This window comes from Peromyscus leucopus, chromosome 8b, assembly GCF_004664715.2.
Source record: "Peromyscus leucopus breed LL Stock chromosome 8b, UCI_PerLeu_2.1, whole genome shotgun sequence".
Classification (NCBI taxonomy): domain Eukaryota; kingdom Metazoa; phylum Chordata; class Mammalia; order Rodentia; family Cricetidae; genus Peromyscus; species Peromyscus leucopus.
The window spans coordinates 10,906,326-10,928,541 of record NC_051086.1 but is presented as its reverse complement, the minus strand read 5'-3'; the positions used below and the strand labels follow the sequence as shown (position 1 = coordinate 10,928,541).

The following is a 22,216-nucleotide window of genomic DNA, read 5'->3' as shown; positions in this document are numbered from 1 at the left end:
ACATTTATTATAAGTTATATTAGAAAAATGTAGACACACACATGGAGATGTATGTACAAAGTTATATATGGCTATCATGTATGAGTTGTAGTTCTGTTGATATCATTAGCTACCACAAGACTAACCTGGAAAGCATCTAGTCATGTCGATAAAAAGTGAAGTAAAACACTAGATGATAATTTGGAAATGCAGCTTCAGCCGAGGTGGGAAAGACTAGCTAGAGCAGAAATGCAGAAGGTGGTAGGGAGTGACTAACGCTCTGGAAAGGCTGGTCTCCCACCTATTCAGAGAGCAGGGAGGAGTCCCGGCCGGCCCTTCCTGCCAGGCAGTGCTGGAGGAGAAAAGCTACCTCCCCAGTAGGTCGACTGCGGTGGATTCCCTGTGAGCCCCGCACACATTCTGGGTGCACTGCTCTCCTATGTGCTTTTCCGGGGGGGCCGGGGAATTTGTACAACTCTGTGGTGCCTCCTTCAGAGACATGACAGGAAAAGTTTTGCAGGCCACTCACAGGACATGCTTCCCCAAAGGGATTTCCCCAACGAGTGGCCTCTGCCTGGACCTTTACCTGCAAGGGAAGGGTGTGGAAGTGTCTTGTGATATATGCGATCCCATGATGGAAAGGCAACAGCAACCCCTGGCTTCTATGCCAAGTGTATCCCAGGAGTGACATAAAAAGCCACATGTTCAAAGAGCATTGTTCACCTCCCTGCACTTATGAGAAGCAGAGGTCCTCAGATGAGGATGTGGACCCAATCTTACCTGATAGGTGCTCCTCATCCTTTACAACTCAGAACCATTGTAGACTCCTCTGGGAGTGCCTCTAGAGCTCTGGTTCTGCTCCCAACAGGCCCATGTCAGTCTGCCAGAACCTTCTGTGGTACACTGCCCAGATTTTGACTGCTTCCTGGCAACTATAATGATCAAATATGGACTATGATCTATTTTCATGGACAAAAGAAATGAAAAGTAGAGGAGTAGCCAGCATCAAAAACGTTTTTAGAAAATGATGGATGCATATGGAGAAAGGAGTTTTACACTAATTTCTTTTCCTAGCCCTATCATGACATCAGGGGAGCCCTTGCTTTTATTTATCAATACTGTGAGGGGTCTGGACTGAATAAATGTATGAATCCCATTGGGACTCTTTTTTTAAGAAATTATTTTATGTATATGGATGTTTTGCCTCTCTATATATGTGTGTGCCTGGTGCTCTTGGAGGCCTGAAGAGGGCATCAGAACTCCTGGGGCTAGAGTTACAGAGACAGTTGTGAGCTGCCATGTAGGTGCTGGGAATTGGACCTGGGTCCTCTGGAAGAGCAGCCAGCACTCTTAACCACTGAGCCATCTCTCTATGTCCAACCTTGTTTTATAACTTTAATGTGAAATGCTTCCGAAAGATAGAATTGGAAATTAGTTGTGAAAGCCACAGGAAAACCTTCCTTCCCAGATGCCCAAGCCTGGCAAAGGATAGCAGAAACAGGTTGTCCCAAAGGGTCAAGAAGGGGCTGGTGGAAGACAACTTCTGGAGCAGGGGGAGGGCACATCATGGAAAGTATGAAGCCATACTCTACCCTACCCCTGGAGTCTCTCTTTGGACTCTCTACCAAGAGCCTTGTGCTTTCTTGCCCAGCCACACACTGCAGAACACCGCAGAATCAACCCCATTCTGGAGTTGGCTTGCATGGACAAGAAAAGCGCTCTGAATCCTCTCCTTAGGCAGCTTACCTTGAACTTGAAGGAATAGGATGCCCGCCTTTCCTTTGCTTTTTAAGGGAGCTATTCCATGAGGATTATCTTACTTCTTAATCTTTTCTGCCACCTTGGTTTTTTAAAGCCACCGATTTAAAGATTGTCGTTAGGGATTGTTCTGTCCTTACGGACACAGGAGCTAGGTGCCCCAAACATTTCCAACTGCGCTGGAAGCAATGACAAGCGGCTTACCTCTGCTGCCAGGGAGCGCCCCTGCACCTCAGCTGTACGTATCTAAGCACATTCATAATTAAGAATTGAGATTGAGTTTCCATGTAGAAAAAAAAAAGAATTTATAGACCACTAAGCATGTGTCCTTGTATATTTCTAGAGACAAAGAAAAGTCTGTGTTTTAGACTAATGTTTGTCACCCCACACATTATAAAGCTTCCACTGTCCCCCATGGAGTCAGCATCACCCTGAGCTGAAGTACAGCCTGTGAGAGAAGAAATGCTCTACTTAATGCTGACTGATTTAGGATACAGCTCCACGGTGGTACATTCTAAATAAGGGGAAAATAAGGGAAATGTTAGCTTAATGGAGCAAAATCATGAGTCGTATTAGAAAGCAATTAGCTGTGATCTGTGGAGTAAATAAAGCAGGACCATGTTACAACTTGATTTGGCTGATGTGTTCAGGAAGGACTAGTAATTCATGTTTCAACTGGAGAAATAGCTTCAGTGGATGATGCAACAGACCACATTTTTGTTCAAGCAGCTTGACAAGGAGCGAGAAAGAAGGATTTGCTTAAAACTCTCAAGAAGAAATGGCTCTTGATGTTTATGCAGTTCAGGTATTTAGAGGTAGAAAACGGTTAGGTATTTCCTAGCTGGGAAGATACTCTGAGAGGTGTTTCCTGCGAAGATTTATAATGTCAACAGCCTTTGTTTATGAAGGCACAAAGTGCTTCATACCTCAGATAGCTCTGTGTTCAAGACCTCTCATCTTTGCTGACCCAGAAGAGGGTGTGGCTATCTGCTAAGTCTGACACTAGGAAAGAGGCATCTCAATGAAGCTCACTGTATTCTTCAGAGATGTTAGCAATTTATATAAACTGGGTTGGTTGTATATATAATATATATTGTAGTTCAGTGGTAGAATGTTTGCCTAGAACATGTGAGACTATAAGTTTGATCCCCGGTGATACAGACGTTAATTCGTTAAAATGAAAGAAAGAAAAATAGGTAGATGATAAATAGACAGATAGATGAAGTGTGTAACATACACTATAGCATGTCATTTATAGAGAACCTTAAGAGGATGTCTGGTTTTTTGTTTTTTGGGGTTTTTTTGGGAAGGGAAATGGAGGTGGAGTCAATCTGGGGGAGAGGAAAACTTGAGGGGAAGAATTGGGTGGAGTGGAGTGAGGGGAACTCCACCTAGGATGTAATGTATAAGAGGAGAATAAAAGAAAAGGAAAAACAAAAAAGAATAAAATGGTAGAAAGGAAGGAAGGAAGGAAGGAAGAAAGAAAGAAAGAAAGAAAGAAAAAAAGAAAGAAAGAAAGAAAGAGAGAGAGAGAGAAAGGAGAAAGAAACCAAAATTTAAGCCAGGCATGGTAGCATACACATGTAACCCTAGTACTCAGGAGGTGGGAGCACAAGAGTTATGAGTTCAAGGCCAGTCTAGGCTACCTAATGAGTTCTAGGCTAGCCTTAACCCCACCAGCTACTTAGTAATACCCTGTCTCTAAAGAAAAATAAAGCAACAATTTCTTTAAAAATTATGTTTGGCAGGAAAAATACTGATCACAGTATTTAATTCGAGACACTGAACTCAGTGGACACTGGTTTGTTGGGCCATGGTAGGAAAATGAGACTGGAAATCTCACTGATTGTTCCTCAAGCTGTGTGGAGACAGAGTGAGCACAGAGACCTCAGGAGAGACCCGGTCTCGTGGCACAGAAATGGGTGAGGCACCTTGCCATCTCTTCCCTTCTTCCTGCTAGTTTTGCATCCGAGGGTCTCGGCCTGGCTTCTCCGCAGCTTGTGGAAGGGGCTTAGAGGGGAGAGAGAAGATCCTAGAAGATGGGACACCGGTCGCTTTTCTCTTCCTGCGTCCAGTAGAGAGCAGAGTTGTTCTGGACCTCAAAACTCCAGAATCATTTCAGCTTATGATTTAATCAACAGGAAGGAACCCAGTTGTTTTTTGAAAACTTGTAATCTCCTTGTCAAAACATGCTCGTTCCATGATGCACATCTGAATTCTTTCTGTTTTCACCCCCTCCTTGGTGCTTATTGAGACCTCTGCCATGGGGCAACTCATCTGAAGATGTATTGTAGGCAAACGATGGTGCTCTGTGCTTGGCACACAGGTCGTCAGTAACAACAGCCAATTGTTCAGGGAACTCTTAGATATGTGGTTCGGGCAAGCTTGATCCATGTCAGTCTATACTTGATGCCACTTAATTGAGAGCATTTTGAAAACTCCTAACAACCGAGGGTTATTTGAGCTCACAGAGCACCAGAGTCACAGCTGAATATTTCATTTCTCACCAAATCCTCCAAGGCGTGTGCACATAGACAGGTAAAGATGCCTGCTGCCAAAGCTCATGTCCTGAGTTCCATCCCTAGACCCACGTGAGAGAGGGAAGAGCTGACATCTGCACATTGTCACACTCTGCCCAGGTGTGCACTGTGCCACACATGTGTGAGAGAATGCACACACACATGCACCCACCATGTTAATTGATTCAAAATGAAATTTAAAACTTTTAATAAAAAAAAATGGATTTTTCTCATTATTCGGTTTCAGATGAGAAGACCGAGACCCAAGGAAGATGGACAGCTTGTCTAAGAAAACAGAGTCAGCAGACAGCTGGCATGCCCTCAGGCCTTCTTACATTGCATCATTTGAGGGCAGTAGACCAGTCCACTGGAGACCCTTGCCATGAATTTTAGCCTGAGGTCAGCTTCAAAGTTAATAATGACTTAGTTACCAAAGAAATATATAATATCCTGGAATTATCTTGTTCCCAAGGAGCTGCCTTGGTCCTTATTTCTCTAGTTACTTGCTTCTGGCTCTTCATCAAGAAAAATCACAACATGGTTGGTGCTTTAGAGTAGATGATGGGAGCAACTTCTTCAAGCTAAGAAAGCATTTACAGCCACATGGAGTCAAGGATCCACGAAGGGAAGGTGGGCGGGCATTCCCGCAGACTGCTGGGATCCATCCTCAGGGAAATCGGTATTCTTTGTTGTTGATCTGATCTTTGGGTACTTTTGCTGCTTGCTGTGGGGATGAGCATGGTGTATGCTTTTCCGGTGAGGCTGCCTTCCAGGTGCTCGTTGTTAAGGGAACACCACTGCCTCCTGCCTGGAGCACATTGCCTCTCACTTTGCTAATGTGTGCATCAGAGATGGCTTTGCCCCTCTGGACTCTGCTTCATTGAACTCTACTCTGTCCTCTATCCATTACTTCCATTGCAGACAGCAGCCCTCCACCCAAGATAGCTGAGTTGGAATGGACTAAGTCATCAGAAGTGGAACCTAGCAAACAGCAAGAATAAGCATTCAAGGGAAGCCTTTGAGAAGGGCAAGTTTCTCTTCTCTCCTTGTGTTCTTGGATCAGACAACTGACTCTCCCCAAGCTGACTTCTTGCTCGGATGAGCCGACTTTACTGTGAGGTCCTGCCAAAGGTTGTCTCACTAAGCAGTGCCTGGGGCTTTCACAAAGTGAAGTCAACTTGCCTGCCAAGCAGGGACTCTCCAGCTAGACACGGGGAATTTCACTGCTGTCTCCCTGCTTCTCCAGAGGAGGAAGTCCCTGCCATTAGACTACCTTCATCATGCCAGTGTGGAGTTCCTTCTGCCCGTGGCTAGTATACTGAGGTAGCTCATGGTGCAGTGTTGTGGCTAGTATACTGAGCTAGCTCATGGTGCAGTGTTGAGCTATAACAAGAAGGGAAAGGGTGGGCTGAAGCTTAGAGGATTGTTCTTTTTACTGAAGAGAAGACTTGGGGACTGAATCATTTCTCTACTTGGCCAAACCTCTGGTCTTCCTGTCTGGAACTATGACTTCGATGGGGCACCAAGGAGCGTTTGTCGGGTGAGCATGATCGCTTTTCATCTAGCTCAGAAGGTTAGTTAGTTGTGTTGCCAGTATTCCTGACTTCCCTTAACAGCCCATTCTAAATCAATCTTCCATGAATTCATTCGAATGTTTTTTGTAGTGCCTTGATGTCGTTATCCTGTGTCCCTGCCCCTAACCCTGAGGGGCTACTTGAAGAGGCTTTCCCCCCACCCCCAGCATCACCTGCCCTATTCTCTCAGAGTGTCTTCTGCTCACTCCATGATCATAAGCTTCCCCCACACTCTTTTGCCATAGTGGCCATATTTCACTGTTCTCTTGACTCCTAATAGATGAGTTGGGACACGTCTCAAAGTGCTTTTGTTTGCTCTGAAAGAGGTTGAATCAGGGAAGAGACGGAGGGGGGGTGGGGGAATATATGTGGGAACAGTTTAATTGTATCCACGAGGATTCTTAGTAATCAGGATGCCAGTGTGTGTTTTCCAGAGCCTAAAGCTGACATAAATAATGTAGCGTACCCCGCTTTGTGCAGGCTTGCCGAGGAATGCTGATAGAGAAAAAGCCAAAGCAGGGATCAGAAGCACCCGGCTCCCAGCACAGCCTTTAAAATCCTTTTATTGAGTAGTACTTTTGAAAGTGCAGCCAGGACCTTGGCGAGCTGTATCTACCAGGGAGAGGCCAACAGAGGAGGAACTTTGGAGGAGGCTGCCTTGCTTGCTTTTTCTTTTCTTTTTTTTTTTTCCTTCCTTTTTTATTTGAAGAATGAGAATCTAGTACAGCGTGCTTGTGTGGCTCCAGCTAACGATTGGTTGATTTCATTGCATGTCCCCAATCCCAGAAGGACTGGGACAGCTCTGTCAAAGCCCTGGGAGCCTGGTAAGTGTGCAGCTGTTGCTAACAAGATCTGACTGGCCTCTCAAACATAGTTAAAAGCATCATGCCAGCCTTTTAGAGTCGCTTGCCGTAATGGTAAGAGCAAATGAGCTTTGTGGGGCAGCTAACCCCAAATGAAGTCCTGCAGCTTAAGCACATTTACAGTCGAAGTACGCGTTGGGGATAGTACTAGGGACCACAAACGCCTCCGTGCATTTGCAGGAGGGGATCAAATGTGCTTTCACATGGAATTTTTATAGTAGTTGTGCAAGCCAAGCTAAATATCCAACTGAAGCGTCCTCCTAATTTTGATTCAAAATGGAACTTCTCCTTAGTCCTGATCATACATGATAGATGGACATGAAGGCAGAGCTGGGGAGAGGCAGGATAGGAGAAGAGGATGTTCAAAGTAGATCCCACTCATTTGTGGTGTTGAGGGATAGGCTTTGGGTATTCCATTTAAACAATAGACAGCGATTTCTTTGCTTATGCTCTTGTGGTTTGAAAAAGGACCTCGGGGAACATTTGTTTTGTTCTATTTTGTTTTCCTTTTGATTAAGGCGTTTGGGGTCTAAAAAAGAAGATTAAAGCAGGATCCGTTTAATTTATTTAGTTTGCCTCACAGACATGAAGCTTCAGAATGGTAAGTGTCAATTATATTCCTACTGGTTTGGGTAACTGGCTGGGGAAAGGATTCTCACCAGGGAAGACATATAGCTATCAGACTGGGACTATTCTAAAGCTTTTGACCTGTTCTGAGAGCTGGTGTATCAGCAGAGATGTGTGAGGACATAGTTGAACAGCTTGAATTTTGGAGACTTTGAGCGAGTTGATCTTTGGGAGAGGGATGGTCAGTTCTTTCTTTGCTGTCAGAGGTATGATAATTCTGGGATTTTGTTTAGAAACCAGTAATAACCCACCAAAAATTCATTTGAAAAGTATAGATGCGGTCCGCCAGTTTCTTTTCACTTTGATTTGATACATAGGTACTGCTGTTGATTTTTGGTTTTGGGTTTTTTGTTGTTGGTTTTGGTTTTGATTTTGTTTTTTCACTTAAAAATCATCGTGAACATGTATTTGGTGAGGCAGCGTTTGGATGTGTTACTGCGAGCTCTGCAAAGCCTTGCTAACACTGTCATCGGATTGACAGGAAGGAACATGGTTTCTGCCGAGCTTCGCTTTCCTCTCTCGGGTGTGGGCTCTGTGTTTCTGCCACTTTAGGCGCCTCCATGACGACTTTCACTCCTTCATCGCACAAGCCCTCCTGCTCCCCTCTTTGCAGAGGCTTACCCACGTCGGACTTGGGCTTCGATTTGGTTGTAGTGTTCACCTGCCAACTTCTGGCTTCCTGAATAAGGACCCAGAAGGCTTTCAGCTGGGAGCAGAGAGATTTAATCTTTGTCTTAGCTTCCCCAGGTTTCAGCCAGCCATCCTCCTCTTGGGAACTAGCATGCCCATCTGCAAAATGGGCTTCAGATCTGAATACTGTTGTAACATCTCTGTTCTTGAGAAACCTCTCGGTAACAGTTGCAAATATTTGAAAGGAGAAGGGGACAAGACCTGCTGAATGAAGGAGCCATCTGCAAGCTGTTTTCTATAGGACCAGGTCTGGGAATATTTTCAATCTCCCTGAATTGTGTTGCTTGATGGATCTTATTTGTAAGCACAAAGAAAAGTGTCTTTTAACTGCAGAGAGAAATGCAGTGCCTGTAATAAACAAAACTCCGTTTTTATAACCTGAAAAGTGACCTGAAGGAATGTGAAGAATTGATGGAAGGCTGTGCTTCTCGGGTCCAAAGTCACGGCTTCATGTTTAATTTAACAAAACATTAAACATTTCATGTTTAATTTAATGAAACATTAGAGCACCAGGATTTGTCACCTTCATGACAGAGTGTCAGAACTGTAGGATAGTTTCAGAATATATGTTCTTGCTCCTGAATTCACGTGTGACACTCAAAATGTCTTGTAGCTTAAAAACATCTCTCTCTCTCTCTCTCTCTCTCTCTCTCTCTCTCTCTCTCTCTCTCTCTCTCTCTTTAGGGAATCTTTTTTTTTATTTTCCCTCCCTCTGATAAAAGAAAGAGAAACACAAAGCAAGTAAAACAACAAAAACACCAAGGCATTAGGCACGCACTACTAGTCTAGCTAATTTTAGGGGGCTATTAGCAGGCATTTAGGCAAATCTATTAACATTTTAGCATCAGCACAAATCCAATTGTGTTTCTCCTTTTTGTGTTTCTGACAAAATAAGCAAGCACCGGGGTCTTCAGGACAAGGAAAGAACGGGTGTTGGCACCATTTGTTACATAGTAAACTTTTCATTAAATTGCTTGGATTTTGTAATGAACTCTTTGAAGGAGGCTGGAGGAGACCTTAAGGGGAAAAGTTAAGTTGATGTATCCATTTGATAAAGATTATTTAGCAATGGACAAGATACTGCCCTTTGTCCCGCACCAATTGCCAGATAGTCTTCTTAGAAAGTATGGTCCAAGGTGACAATGTCAGCTTGCTTTTGGCTTGTGATAGAAAGTTTGCCTTTCATAGTACAAAAACAAAGAGGAGGTCCCCTACCTCTGCCTCCATATTTTGCAGGTTGGTGTGGTTTTTATTTTCAACCAATCCTTAAATGTTCAGCTCCTTTAATTGGAAAATAGTAAATATATGTTTAATCAACGCAGGTACTCATTAGTTCATAAAACATGCATGTATTGTGCATGTATATATTTATACTCATGCATACATGTGCATACAACATATGAGCACACACACTCCCATCCCACCCCTTATTTCATTTCCATCATCTCCTATGTCTTTCTAGAACATTGGCACAACATATATAAGCATAGTATATTGTGTGTGGTAACAGAGCTGTGAGTTTCTCCCCATGTTATTATATACTCAGCCTGAGCACACAGCTCCCTTATATATACCTTGAAGTGGCTGCAACCAGATGTTTCAGGAAGAGAGAGATGCCATGTCTGCTCAACTCAAAGGTGTGGAGGGCAAGAGAAAAATCACTGTGACAGTACTGGCCTGAGGAACAAGCCACTTTTTTAACTTTTAAAATGTTTCTTTTAACTCCACCCTACATAGTTGCAGCCGCTTCATTTAGCTGAATACTTGTAGATAACCTTTGTACATGGCATCCCGAAGAAGGAATACCCAACACTAGTCTAGACTCACTGAGAGCCCTGTTTTTGTTGAAAGGGGGGCTGGGAAACTCCTACTCATTGATTCCTATCCAATTTTCAGAATGGTGGTGGTGGTACCAACATCTAGTCTGGTACTGTCCAGTTTACCTTCAGCAGCCTGTGTGGCATTCCTCTGCTTCCACGCCCAGCGGCAGGCCCAGTGAAGCTCCCCCTGGTGCTGTCCCAGCTACCCTCACACACTCTTGCGACCTCCTCTGTGACCACCATCCTATCTGTAGGCGGTGCAGAGGCAGCAAAGGTCCCCAGGGCTCCTGCTTCCCTGCAGATGCCTCTCTTGAACCCACCCATGCTCCTAGCATTCTGCTGTGTTTCCAAGAGAAATGCTGGGAACGTGCTTCCACTCTGAGGTTGACCTAGTCTGACAGAGACGACTTCTTAACAGCAGTACAATGAAGCACTTTCCTCAGCTGAGAAATGGAAACCTCTTGTGGCCACAGGATATCTTGTGGGTGTGGGCATGAGCGGCAGTTTCCAGGGAAGTCAAAGGAGGTTTCAAAGAGGTCACTGTCAAGAGGAGTGGAATGGAGGTTTCATGGAAGGTGTGGGAATAACCTTCCAGGCTGAATGCAGGGTAGACAAGAAGAGCTGAAGGAGCTTCTGGCATTGAGTTTGGTAGTGCTGGCACCCTGGCAGGTAGAAGACATGTTAGAATGGTGAGCAGAGCCCACGATGAATGGCTTTCTATACCATCGAGTCCGTGTCCTCATCAAACATGGAGGTCTATAGCTGGCTGTTGTTCAAGGCAGAACAGTGTGGAGCAGGTGGCATGGGTATGGGAAAGCTCCTAGTTTTGTGAATTGCACAACCACTTGAACACTTAAAAAAATATGCTGATTACCACCAACCACATCTGCCCATCCCAGATGGAGCCTGGGCCAGGAGCTGCTGGGTTGCAACCTCTGCTCAGAGGCAGCAGGATGTCCAAGGATGCACTTCACATCAGGATGACTTTCTCCAAATCCAAAAAAAACTTGCATTTAAAAATGCATTTGGAGGAATGTTCTCTTGTGTCCCTCCTAAGAAAGTTGGTTGGAAGGGGAGTAAATATAAATGTGCATATTTCAGTCTAGGTTTGTATTCGTATAAGAATGGATGAGTTTTAATTCTTTCAGGAGGCAAAGCTGCTTTAGGTGAAATGCAAAACATGGAATAAACTGGGCGTGATAGTTCAATATCATGGTTTGAGGACATCCTGGGCTATATAATTGAATTCAGGGCCAGCCTCGGATACAATATGAACATGAGAATTCTATATCAAAGAATCTGTAGGTCGGAATAGTACCTCTGAAAATGAAAACTGAAGAGCCACATTACAGAGCTTGTCATAGTCTTTTTGGGTGGCCCCTGGAATACTTGGGTTTGGAAGGAGGTGGTCCTGGTTTCTGAATCTGCAATTTAAGTTTTTTCAAATGTGGTGGCAGAGCTGTGGCACTTCAGTGAGAAGATTCTAGCTGTTCTTATGCACATATTTTGAGAGAGCAGCCTGCTCAGGTATTTGCTGGAATGGTAGAGGGGGTGCTGGGTCATTGAACACGATGTGGAGCTGACTTTGCTCTAAGCCTTCCATAGCTAGACCTGTCTGTACTGTTTGACCTTCTCTGGTCCCAGGTGGGGTGGACTGCGGGCCACATTCCCTGCTAGAATGAATGCATGCATTCACCTACAGGTTCTGCCCTCTGAAGCTGTCAAAACTACTTGAGTGGTATGTTGGGTCAGTGTGGGAGAACTAGGCTTCCCCACGGTGGCCTCAGTGGCCTGGAATGAGAGTGTGCTGGGCCATCACCTGTGTGGAAGTGGGGGAGTACTCAGTGGCCTGATTTCTCTGCAAAGTGAATGGTGATGATGTACTCTGTAGAATAAAGTCAATGGTGATTTAGAGAGAGAGAAGAAAACAAAAACAGCTGATAGCTCAGGCAGTGAAGAGCTTGCCTTGCAAACCTGTGGACCTGGGTTCCCAGGTTCCCAGAACCAACGTAAAAAGCTGGGAGTGTTGTCTGCCTTGTGCTTGTAATCCAAACAGTGGTGTGATGGGAGGTGGAGACAAGCAGATCCCTGGAGTGCATCTCCAGTTAGTCTTCCTTCTTGGCAAAGTCCCAGATCCATGGCTGGCCCCGTCTCAAAGAAAAGGTTGGTGGCTCCTGAGGAATAACACCTGTGCTTATTTTCTAACCTCCACCCACATGAACACATGTGCATGCGTGCACCTGCACATACATACACACAAGAAGAAAACAAGCCCATGTGTGGCCCAAGTGTCAGCTTATACCCACTCACGGCTGCGAAGCAACCAGACACACATCGTCCAGGCTCACATCTCCTTCCTTGTAGGGAAAGAAGCCAAGAGCCACAGTTAGGGCTGCACGAGTCGGAGAATGTGGGGTAGAGTTCTGTGACTCACCGTTTAAATTTTCCTCTATCTCACGAAACAAAAACAAAACACTTAAACCAGCAGAGAGGAACACAGGAGCACACAATCCCTGAGCCAAGAACAGGAGCCTAAAGCCATCTTTACTGAAAGTTTGGGAGGAAGGAGAAGTTTCACATGGCAACAATTAAAAAAAAAAAAGAGCCTTAAGTGGATGTGAGGCACACTCTTTTTTTTTTTTTTTTTTTGGTTTTTTGAGACAGGGTTTCTCTGTGTAGCTTTGCGCCTTTCCTGGGACTCGTGAGGCACACTCTTAATCATTCTCTTGCTCCATCCTGCCCATATGGGTTCTAGCTCCTTGGGGGTGGTGATTTTTATTCTCTTTTGTTTTGTTTTGAGAGGGGCTGGCATCATGGAACTCACTCTGTAGACCAGGCTGACCTCAAACTCAGAGATCCACCTGCCTCTGCCTCCCTAGTACTGGGATTAAAGGCATGTGCCACCACAGCTGGCTTTTTTACTACATCTTTAATATTCGCCAGAAATGCAAGGATACCTCCCTGTGTTTATATAGAGCCATTCAGCATTCCAGACACCTGCCTGAAACCATGTCCTTGTCAGGATTCTCCACTCAAGGAAGACTGGGATGTAAAGATTCATCTTCCCTTGGGCAGGAATAAGGGCATTGCTTCACTAACCTTCAAACCACACACTAGTCAAAGCAGGTATTCGCTTCCAATAAGTTCTTCTGGCGTATAGTGCTTTGTTATGTATCCCATGACCCAGTTCGGTATCCTTCCCGTATGGACTGACCGGTTGCTAAGGCACTGACTACAGTGTGACCTGAAATGAGGCGCAGAGTTCTGGAGCCCTGCTGCTTTCTTGCTGTGTGACTCTGGGCCAGCGCAGTACATTCACTGAGCTTTGGGTAACCGGGAACAATGGGGGTACCTCCCTCCCCACAGACCTGTCACGTGTTAACTGAGATAATGGGTGTGAGGTCTGAAGCATCCTGCACCTGCAGTATTTACTTTCTTCGTCTATACTCAGTGGCAGCACTCCCCCTTGATCCAAATGTGATGAGCAGTTTCAAAACCGTCTCTATTTAAATTGGTTGAGCATACTGGAATCCTGACACCAACCAGATTCCTCTCACCCCATCAGGTAGGGACTGACTTAGCCTCCATCCTCCATCTTTAAGACACAAACATGGGTGGCTGCTGCCTTCTGCTAAGCAGACTTCGTGCTTAGCTTCCATTTCTCTACAGTGACCTTTCCCCTTGTCACTGGCTGCACTGGAGAGCAAACAAACCCAAAGCATTCTGGGATGACAGGCACAGGCAGGCCTTTCCCAAGCAGAGCTTCACTGGAGATACAAGTCCCCAGAACGAAGGCCCTTGGCTTCAGCAAGAACAAAATCCAATTGTTGGGGCCCTGGTGTGGGTCCTCAGAGGGTGGGGCCCACAGGGGGGCAAAGAATTGTTATTGCAACTAGATTTTAATCAACAGTTTCAGTAACAATATTGAATTAAAAAGTTACTAGCTACTAGTTAGAGCATGGCTTAGCTCGCAGTCGGGCAAATCAGTCATTCTGTGGTGATTAACATCTATTCAGAACAGAGAATGTATTATGGGTACTAAATTATCATAGGAATTAATGCAGTCTTTTTAAAGGGCTTAAAATATGTTAATAAATACAGTATTCCAGCACCTGCAGCTCAAGGAACCAAAGTCATTAAAGATGGATATAATTATATTTATTATTGCAGGGATCTAGGTAGGGGAAAAACAGTTTAATGAGTATGAATGAAACAGGGGTTCTTTATTTAAAACTTCTTACCTAGAAACTGTTCCGTTTCAGGAGTTGTTATTCCATCCTCATTGAGGGGAAGAACTGGGAGGAAAGTTCATGGGAGATGGTTTTCTAACCCCTGGCCAATGAGTTTCTGAGGTTCAGTTGGGCCATGCCCTTGCTTCCTTGCCCTTGGACTATGCATGAGACTTTACCGGACAGGCCTTGGAAAAACTGCTCTGATGCGTGCACCCTTTACAGAAGTCAGTGACCACCCTCTTCCTACTCACACTCCACCCAAGAGCCACACCCTCCTGTGATTTCTAAAACAGACCCAACCCTTCCCTATCTGTGGTCAAAGCTCGTGATTTTGTGTCTGTAATAGCATTAACGGAATACATATTTTACCATACTTTGTCCTAAACGTGTGCCAAATGTAAGCTAATTTAACCTTCATAGGAGCTACATAATCCAAAGCCTCATGACCTTCACATTTTACAGGTGAGGAAACTGAGTCTGCGGGCTTAGGTTGGTTGCCTTTGAACCCATTGCCCTGAAGTTCTCTTCAGTGCAGAATTCCAGGGCCTCTGTTGTAGGCTGAGTGCTACATCCCTTATACTCCATTCACAGGTTGTGGCTGGTGCCTGTGGCTAACTCACTATCTCCTGCCATTCCTCTTCCCTCTTCTGGGATCCAGTTTGTCCACTGAAGCTCCTGAGAGCACAATTTAATCTGGTTTTCTATGTACTTATTTTTAGTTATCATTTTCCTCTCCTAAACTGGCATCATTCTCATGAAGGCAACAACTGTTCTACTCTGTCACTTGGGGTCCCCAGTCCCATTAAAGTAACTGACACTTAATAAGTACTGAGTAAATATTTGTTTAATGGGTCCTTGAACTCATATGTTCACCATTTGCTGTCAGTACCTAGAAGAAGTTATATTTCTCATCTATAGATAGAAAGATAGATGGAAATGATCACATCTCTTTGTTTCAAATTATCGGATGAATAAAACACAGTTTTTTTATTGGGTGGCCCTCTTTTATCATCAAATATTTTCTTATTTAAGGGTAACAAAAATGACAGTTTGTTAAAACAATTTCTGTATGAAAACTGGGCTTTTTACAACAAAGACTGAAGTAATCCTGGGGGTAAATACTATTTGAATGATAAGCAGTCAGAGAAGTTAAGTGGAGAAGCCCCATGCTGGGACACCCAGCTGGCTGGGATAGAGGGCGTGGCTAGTGGGGGACTGGAGCTCTCCACAGACTTGGTCCAGTGCAGTTTCTGCCCACCAGCCTTGCTCAGGCAGCCCCCTGCATCAGCACATCAGGATTAGGCCTTTCAGACAAAAGAAGTTTCTTTCAGCCAGTTCTTGCTGTTCTGGAGAATTGCACCTGGCAGGTGCTGAGCAGTAGATTGAAGTTCTCTTGTTTTACTTTTGGAGATCTCAGGGAACACTGTTTGAGGTGAAAATGAACTACCTGTCCTCATGGTGGAGTGCATTTGAAATACTATTTCCTTTTATGAAGTAGAAGAAAAGTAAACAAACACACATGGTATGGAATTGAAATTGTGTGCCCCATGCATCCGGTGAGCTGCTAGCCTCAGAAAAACTGCCCTACTTTCCTGGTTTGTCAGCTTGCCAAGGACCTAATTCAGCTACTAAAGTCCCCAGCACTATTATTGTGTACCCCAGAGGGACATGGACCTCATTGATCATCTGATTAGTGTTAGGGACTTCATGCCCAAAGAACAGGGGCATGTACAAATAGGAAACGAGTTTCATGTTCTTTGGACAGTCTCTCATCCTTTTCTTGGCTCTCCAGAGGCCTGTGAGCTCCGGCTGAAGAAGGCCTCATAGAACATGGCATTGTGAATTTGTTATAAATGCGAATACTCATTGAGCTCCTGGTCCATGTCAGATGCCTGGTAAAACTATATAAATATTCAGTAAAAGCATTGCTCTCATTTTTTCAGTATGAAGAAGTAGAAGCTCAGGAATGCAAAACAAGACAGGAAGTGGGGGTTCCTGATGCCGGACCGTGCAAAGGCCAGCACCGAAAGTCTGCAGACACTGGCCTCAATGACACTCACTTGGTACCAAAATGAATCTCAGAATAGAAAATGGAGGCTACAGAGGACAATTTCAGGGCCTCCTAAAGGCAACAAGGACCAGAAAGTCCATGCTCCAGGTCTCATAGCACCTCTTAGAAAGCAGACTGGGACAGTGCCTGAGTGTCTCCTTCTTCTGTAACGTGCCCTCTTGTTCTGGAAAGAGAGACAGGAAGCATCACACCTGAAGGAATTTGCAGCTCCACCTCACTGAGCTCGATCTGGCAGGTCTTGGGGTTTTACTGAGCCCCTCTTGAGACTATATAAAACTGGATGCCATCAGGGGTCATTGGATCCTGTCTGACTCTGAATGCCATTGGATTATGGACACATTGTGTAAGAAGTCATTAGTGTGAGATGTGTTCAATTATTTCTTTCACTCCTTAAGAGAATAAGCTGTGATCTCATTAGAAGCTGCTTGAGAATGTTCCTGGGTCCATGTTTTTCTTTCTCCTTTCTTTTTAAAAGAGGTCATTTTCTCTTAGGAATGAGTCTTATTTATTAAGCTCGAACTATTAACTTTAACGGAGTTAAATCTCTCTACATGTTTCTTTTTCAATGGTTTTTATGTATACACTTTTACCTCATTATTGATTTCCTGGGGATCTGCTGTGTTCTAGGACCCTGAGTGGCCTCTGAAACCAAAGCAAGGAACCACCAGCAGGAGCCTTGGAGCCCCGAAAGAGATTACAGTCTAGGGTAGATATTATGGATAAATAAATAAATAAACTAACAGTGTAATGTCAACAGTGCCCTGTAATATATATCACATGTGTAGTAGGCAGGGTGATCAACCCAAGCACAAAAACTTACAGCTGAGTAGGACCGTCAGCCTTAAGTAGGCACCCTAAAAGGTTACTAAAACCAAAGCCCAGCTGTGTCCAGGACAGGTCTCAAATTTCTCTTTCCTGTTACATTGCCCACAAGATAGTGGCATTGCTACCCCCAGGGAACACTTTCAGAAGCCCTGTTCTGGCGTCCAATTATAAAGACAACACCAATGACATGTTGCCACTGTAGCCTTTTCTTCCCTTAACTCGGAGATGTCTAATTTCAGTCTTTTTGTCTTGCTTTTTGTTGTGAGTTTCTTTGTATTTATGTTTCCCTTGTACCCACAGAAAGCACCTGACTTTGATCCCTATAAGTAGGAGCGTAGAGTATAGCTGCCCCTTCATCTCTGAAGATTCAGAAACCCACAGATTTAATCACCCACAAATATGAACTATTTTAATTGTGTCTCCACTGACATCATATAGACCTTTTTCCTGTCATTATTGCCTAAGTGCTGAAGTGTAACAGCTCTTCTGAGAGACCTAGGTGTAATCAAAGTGTGTGGAGAATATACAAGAGTTGTGTATGAACATCACATCCTTATACACATAGAACTTGGGCATCTTCAGACCTTGATATCCTGGATATCAAGGATCCTGGAACTAATGCCTCCCAAATTCTGAGGGCTAACAATACCAAGAAAATGATGTGCCACTTATAGGGATGCTGAGTCCTGTGAATTTGGGGGATGTGGGCCTGTGACTATGAGTCTATTCTGAACCCCCACACTGTGGTCAGCATTGCTCTTTACAGTTTGGCATTTCTCACTCATCACTCTGGACCTGGTGGTAGACAATTAAATGACCGAAGTAGCTGACTCACAAACCTGGTCGCACATAGTCCCAAGTTCTCTCAGATTCTAAGGGCCCATTTCATATTCCTAAAGGAATAAAGAGAGAGTTGGGAGAGTATGGGACAGCCAAGCAAGCATCAATCAGCTAGCAAACAGTTAACTGCTGTGTCTTACAGCCCTACAGCTTTTTCATAAACAGAGTCACGTTTCCGGCCAAATGCGAGGGAAGAGACGAACTCATGTCAGAAAACAATACCAAGTCTTTACATTAATGGTTCTTTCTCTTCCCCTTTATTCTTTTGGTCCATTTTGCACAGGAAATAAGAACCTTGTGGACAAAAAGATCATCATTTGTCAATCTTTTGCGGCAATTTTCCCAACAGTTCTTTCAGCCCTAAATGCTTTTAAGCATCTGTCAGTGTCATATAATAGCCTTAATGGGAGAGAACACCAACAACAACAATAACAATAACCACTGAGTGAGAGGCTCAGCGCACTCCTTCCTGGACCAGTGGAAATGATGGCCCTGTCCATATGCTGATTTCTACATGCAGCTGTGCGGTTATTGTTTGCACTTAGACCTTAAGTTGTCCATAATTTTTATGTGTGCAGGAATGATGCCAATTGAGAGAGAGAGAGACTGGACCAAAAAAAATATTTAGCATCTCAGAGATAAGACAAGTCAATAAACAGCTTGATTACTAATTCATTCAGGAACAAAAATAATGGCTTTCTAAACTGAAATGACCAAATCCAATAACTAACTGTTTGTCGGGGTAGTAATAATGGTATTTGTATCTCTTTTAATTGGCTTTAACCTTTCCCTTCATGTGTGCAGTATTAAAAAATTAAAGAGGAAAGTATTTAGAGGCATAGATTTACGGCACTGCGTGGATTACATGCTTTTAATGAGGTCAGGACAATAAACCATCTGAGCAGAACTTGCTGCCCAATGATGAATTACTCCCTTTTACAATAGATAGACAAGAGTGCGCATGTGCGGCACACACACACACACACACACACACACACACACATGCTCACAGGCCCATGGCGCCTGTAGACAAATGAAAGATGCTCATTTCAACTGGGGTGCTTGCACAGGCCGTTTCCTGTTATGAGGGGCTTTAAGAAGATTTCCAAACACAGAGCTGCAGTGAATTGAGTGAAACAGAGCTGAATTGCAAACAAAAGAGTGTTTCTGTGTAATCTTAATTTGTGTATGACTATATATGTGAGGCCACATATGGGTGGGTGGGTATAGGGATGGATGGATGGATGGATGGATGGATGGATGGATGGGTGGATAGATAGACAGACAGACAGGCATAAGTAAGAAGAGTAGAAGAGAAAGGGAGGATAATGAAGTTATGTCCGCAGTGTTCTGGAGACAGCTTGTACTAGCTTGTAAAAGTCAAATCATACAATGCAATATACTGCCTCAATTCCAGCATATTTGTAACTCAAAACTATAGATGGACAGAGTATTCACTTCCAGGAATAAACACACTTTATGAATCTGGGCTTCATGGGTATGTGTAGACACCCAGTTAATTGCTCAGCTCTTACCATTACCAATATAGCAAACCACTTAAAGTGGTCACATCAAGAAGGGGTAGATGAAACAGGAGGGCTGGGAATGGGAAGCAGGACAGTTTTCCTTTGTTTTATAAATGTCTTCATTAAAAGTTTTTTATTAAACATTCATTAATTTATAATAAAAATGAACTGTTCATTTTACTAGAATTAAAGTAAATATCATTAAAACTTTAAAAAATAAAATTAGCAATTGTAAAAGAAATAATGCTTCACTTTACAAGTCAAGTACAAATCATTTGTTTGAGAAAGAAAATTGTAGACAGATTCAAAGGATCAGAAACTTTAGGACTATGTCTGAAGCATGGCCTTTCATGAGGAACACATCCTCCATCTCTGCAAACAAAAAGAACAGGATGTAAAATCATGTCAGTGCCCAGGAGGAAGGGTGGACTGTAGATAGTCAGGATCTAGTAAAGAAAGCTGCCCGCTGCACAAAGGTTGAGTTCTCATGTGCATTGGTTGACACAAATACTCTCACAGTATTTGCTCAATAAATGACATTAGAGGAAACATCTATCATGAGGAGACAAGCATTTCACTGCAGGCAGCAGAGCTTCAGACCCAGGGAAAATGCAGTCCTGTGAGGCAGCAAGTCCATCACCAACCAAGTAAATGTTGGCGCATCTTTCATGCCACTTGAGACGCTGCCGTCACTAATCAGCCTCAGGAAGGGACAGAGTAAAGAAGCTCCTTGTGTCCCTTTTCATTCCATATCTCTGTCAACTATCTCAGCTGTTCAGAATCTAGACAGTCACCACTCTAGGTAAAATCCTACTGAGTACCAAATGCCTTCACTTCCTGTAGACTCTTGCAAAGGAAAGCCTTGTACTTACCAGCCCATGCTTGGGTACTTGTTGAAAGTAGATGCTTGATCTTGTAAATGCATAAGCACAATCATGCATTGAATGAACATTCCTTGTAGAAAGCACTAGGTTGAATGTAGAAGTATGATGGCAAACATGTCAAATTGCTGGCATTTCCATAAGGCAAGGCAAGCATGGACAGTTAAACCTACAGAAAAATATCATGGGAGGCATGAGTCTAACTGGTATTTCGTATCTTCTGCTTTAGAAAGACTAGAAGGATTAATATTTCTGCGAAGGCAATGTTTGAGCTAAGATGTGAATGCAGGAAGAAGCCAGCCATGTATAGGTCTTAGTACAAAATGTATGTCTTTTATCCTTTTATGGGGAGTTCTCTGCATCTGTTGAGGCCAGTTAAGACAGATTCAATAAAGGCTAGACATCTTTGTGTTCTCATATTATACAGAAAGTTGGGATCATTTGTCTGCTTGTGGGTAACTTAAAAATCCCTCAGACAATTTTCTTGGTGGCACAGTGGCAAACATATCAAACTACAGGCATTCCACCCTTAGTCCATGTGCAATCAGCATTGCATCCATGAAGGCAAGTCACAGGTGGGACTATCACACATTAAGACATCTCATGGTTGTGTCTTTGCAGTTTCAAACTGTAGACAGCACACAAGAAGGGAATGTTTATAGGCTTTGGATCAAGAAATATCTGCGTTCAAAGTGCTGTACTGCTACTTTCTGTCATCTGCAACATGGCATTGATTTTTGAAAATCCCATGATGCACTGCTGTAGGACAGAGTTGTGAAAATATATGCTGCATAGGATAATGGTGAAAACTAAATAAGGTCACATCTCTGAAATGCCTGGCCCAGAATAGCCTAGCACTCTCTCTCAGAGAAGTTTCTCGAAATGTTGCTGCATTGTGACTCCCCTAAGTAAGACTATTATCACAGGGGGACAAGGAGAATTCACTGTCTCTGCTTCTGTCTTTTTGGTGAACTACAGTTTGTGACTTGAGGGTGCAGCAAAGATTTCCTGATTGGATAAGACATGGAGGAGGGCAGCTGTTGTTCTTTTAAGCAGAGACAAAAGAGGCGTTATCATCTGGGTACTAAATCAAAAAAGATAAAGCCATCCCATTAATCTTCTTATTTAAGAGTTGCCCTCTACTATTCTTTGGCTTCCTTCTCCTTACCTCTTACTTCTTCTTGGCCTTTTTGGCTTTTCCCTGGAGCACTAGAAGTCAAGTTTTGAACCAATGAGACAAGAGGCCTTGAATCACATCACATGTGCCAAGCAATTGACTCAACAGATTGTATTTCCTGAGAGTGGAGCTATATGCTCATGCATGAATGCTGACTGTATTCCTGGGGCTCATGGAACAGCTGCATATAATACAGTTTTTTTTAATGAAATCTAAGGAGATAAATAAACATGGTAGAAACAGCAAGCTAACACTTTTATGTTTTCATATTTAATTGACTAAAAATATTAATACAATATATTCTTTGGATAGACTTCCCCACCCTTTACCCCTTTTAATGGACTCAAGGAGGTGGTTAGAAGGAAGAATTCCAACTGAGCAGAAACCACAGTTGCCCCTGGACAGTGCAAGTGAAGATCTAGAAAAGCTATACTTTGTTTATTTGATTTTGTTTTGAGCTAGCCTGTACTACATTTTAAAGTTAAGATTATACAAGCTGTTTAAGCTGACGAAAGAGCAAGCAATGCTACTTTCTGTGTAACATGGCTTCGTTGTTTTTAAGTAAGTTTTATTAACAAGTGACAATTACTTTTTTATGATACATTTAAGATAGTGAATTATGAATGACTGAAAAATCCCCTGCAGCCTAATTGAGAACCATTATGTCTGGTAATTGCCACTGATTTCTGCAAACAGTCATTTTTCTCTGGCCTATTAACATAATTTAAATTTTTAATTGCCCTTCATAATTGTCTATTGGAGTGAACAAACAGCCCCTTTCACCTGAGGGTTTGAGACCAGGACCAACCCCAGGGAACTCAATCTGTCCACTTG

The 22,216-nt window shown here is 43.5% G+C and overlaps 1 protein-coding gene across 16 annotated transcripts in view; it reads left to right on the top strand.

Moving 5' to 3' along the window:
* The window catches only part of Tenm2 (teneurin transmembrane protein 2), a 1,236,692-nt gene that overhangs the window by 804,640 nt on the left and 409,836 nt on the right, over positions 1-22,216 (top strand). The window contains exons 1-2 of one of the 16 annotated variants that reach the window (XM_037201409.1): positions 3,337-6,654; positions 7,212-7,294. The exons of 11 other annotated variants lie outside the window; for them this stretch is intronic. In XM_037201409.1, the coding sequence (XP_037057304.1) occupies positions 7,279-7,294 (16 nt within the window). In that variant the 5' untranslated portion in view covers positions 3,337-6,654; positions 7,212-7,278. Of the gene's footprint in view, positions 1-3,336; positions 7,295-22,216 lie in introns of those variants that run through there. 4 more of the 16 variants (XM_037201412.1, XM_037201411.1, XM_037201410.1 and 1 more) reach the window with 4 other exon arrangements.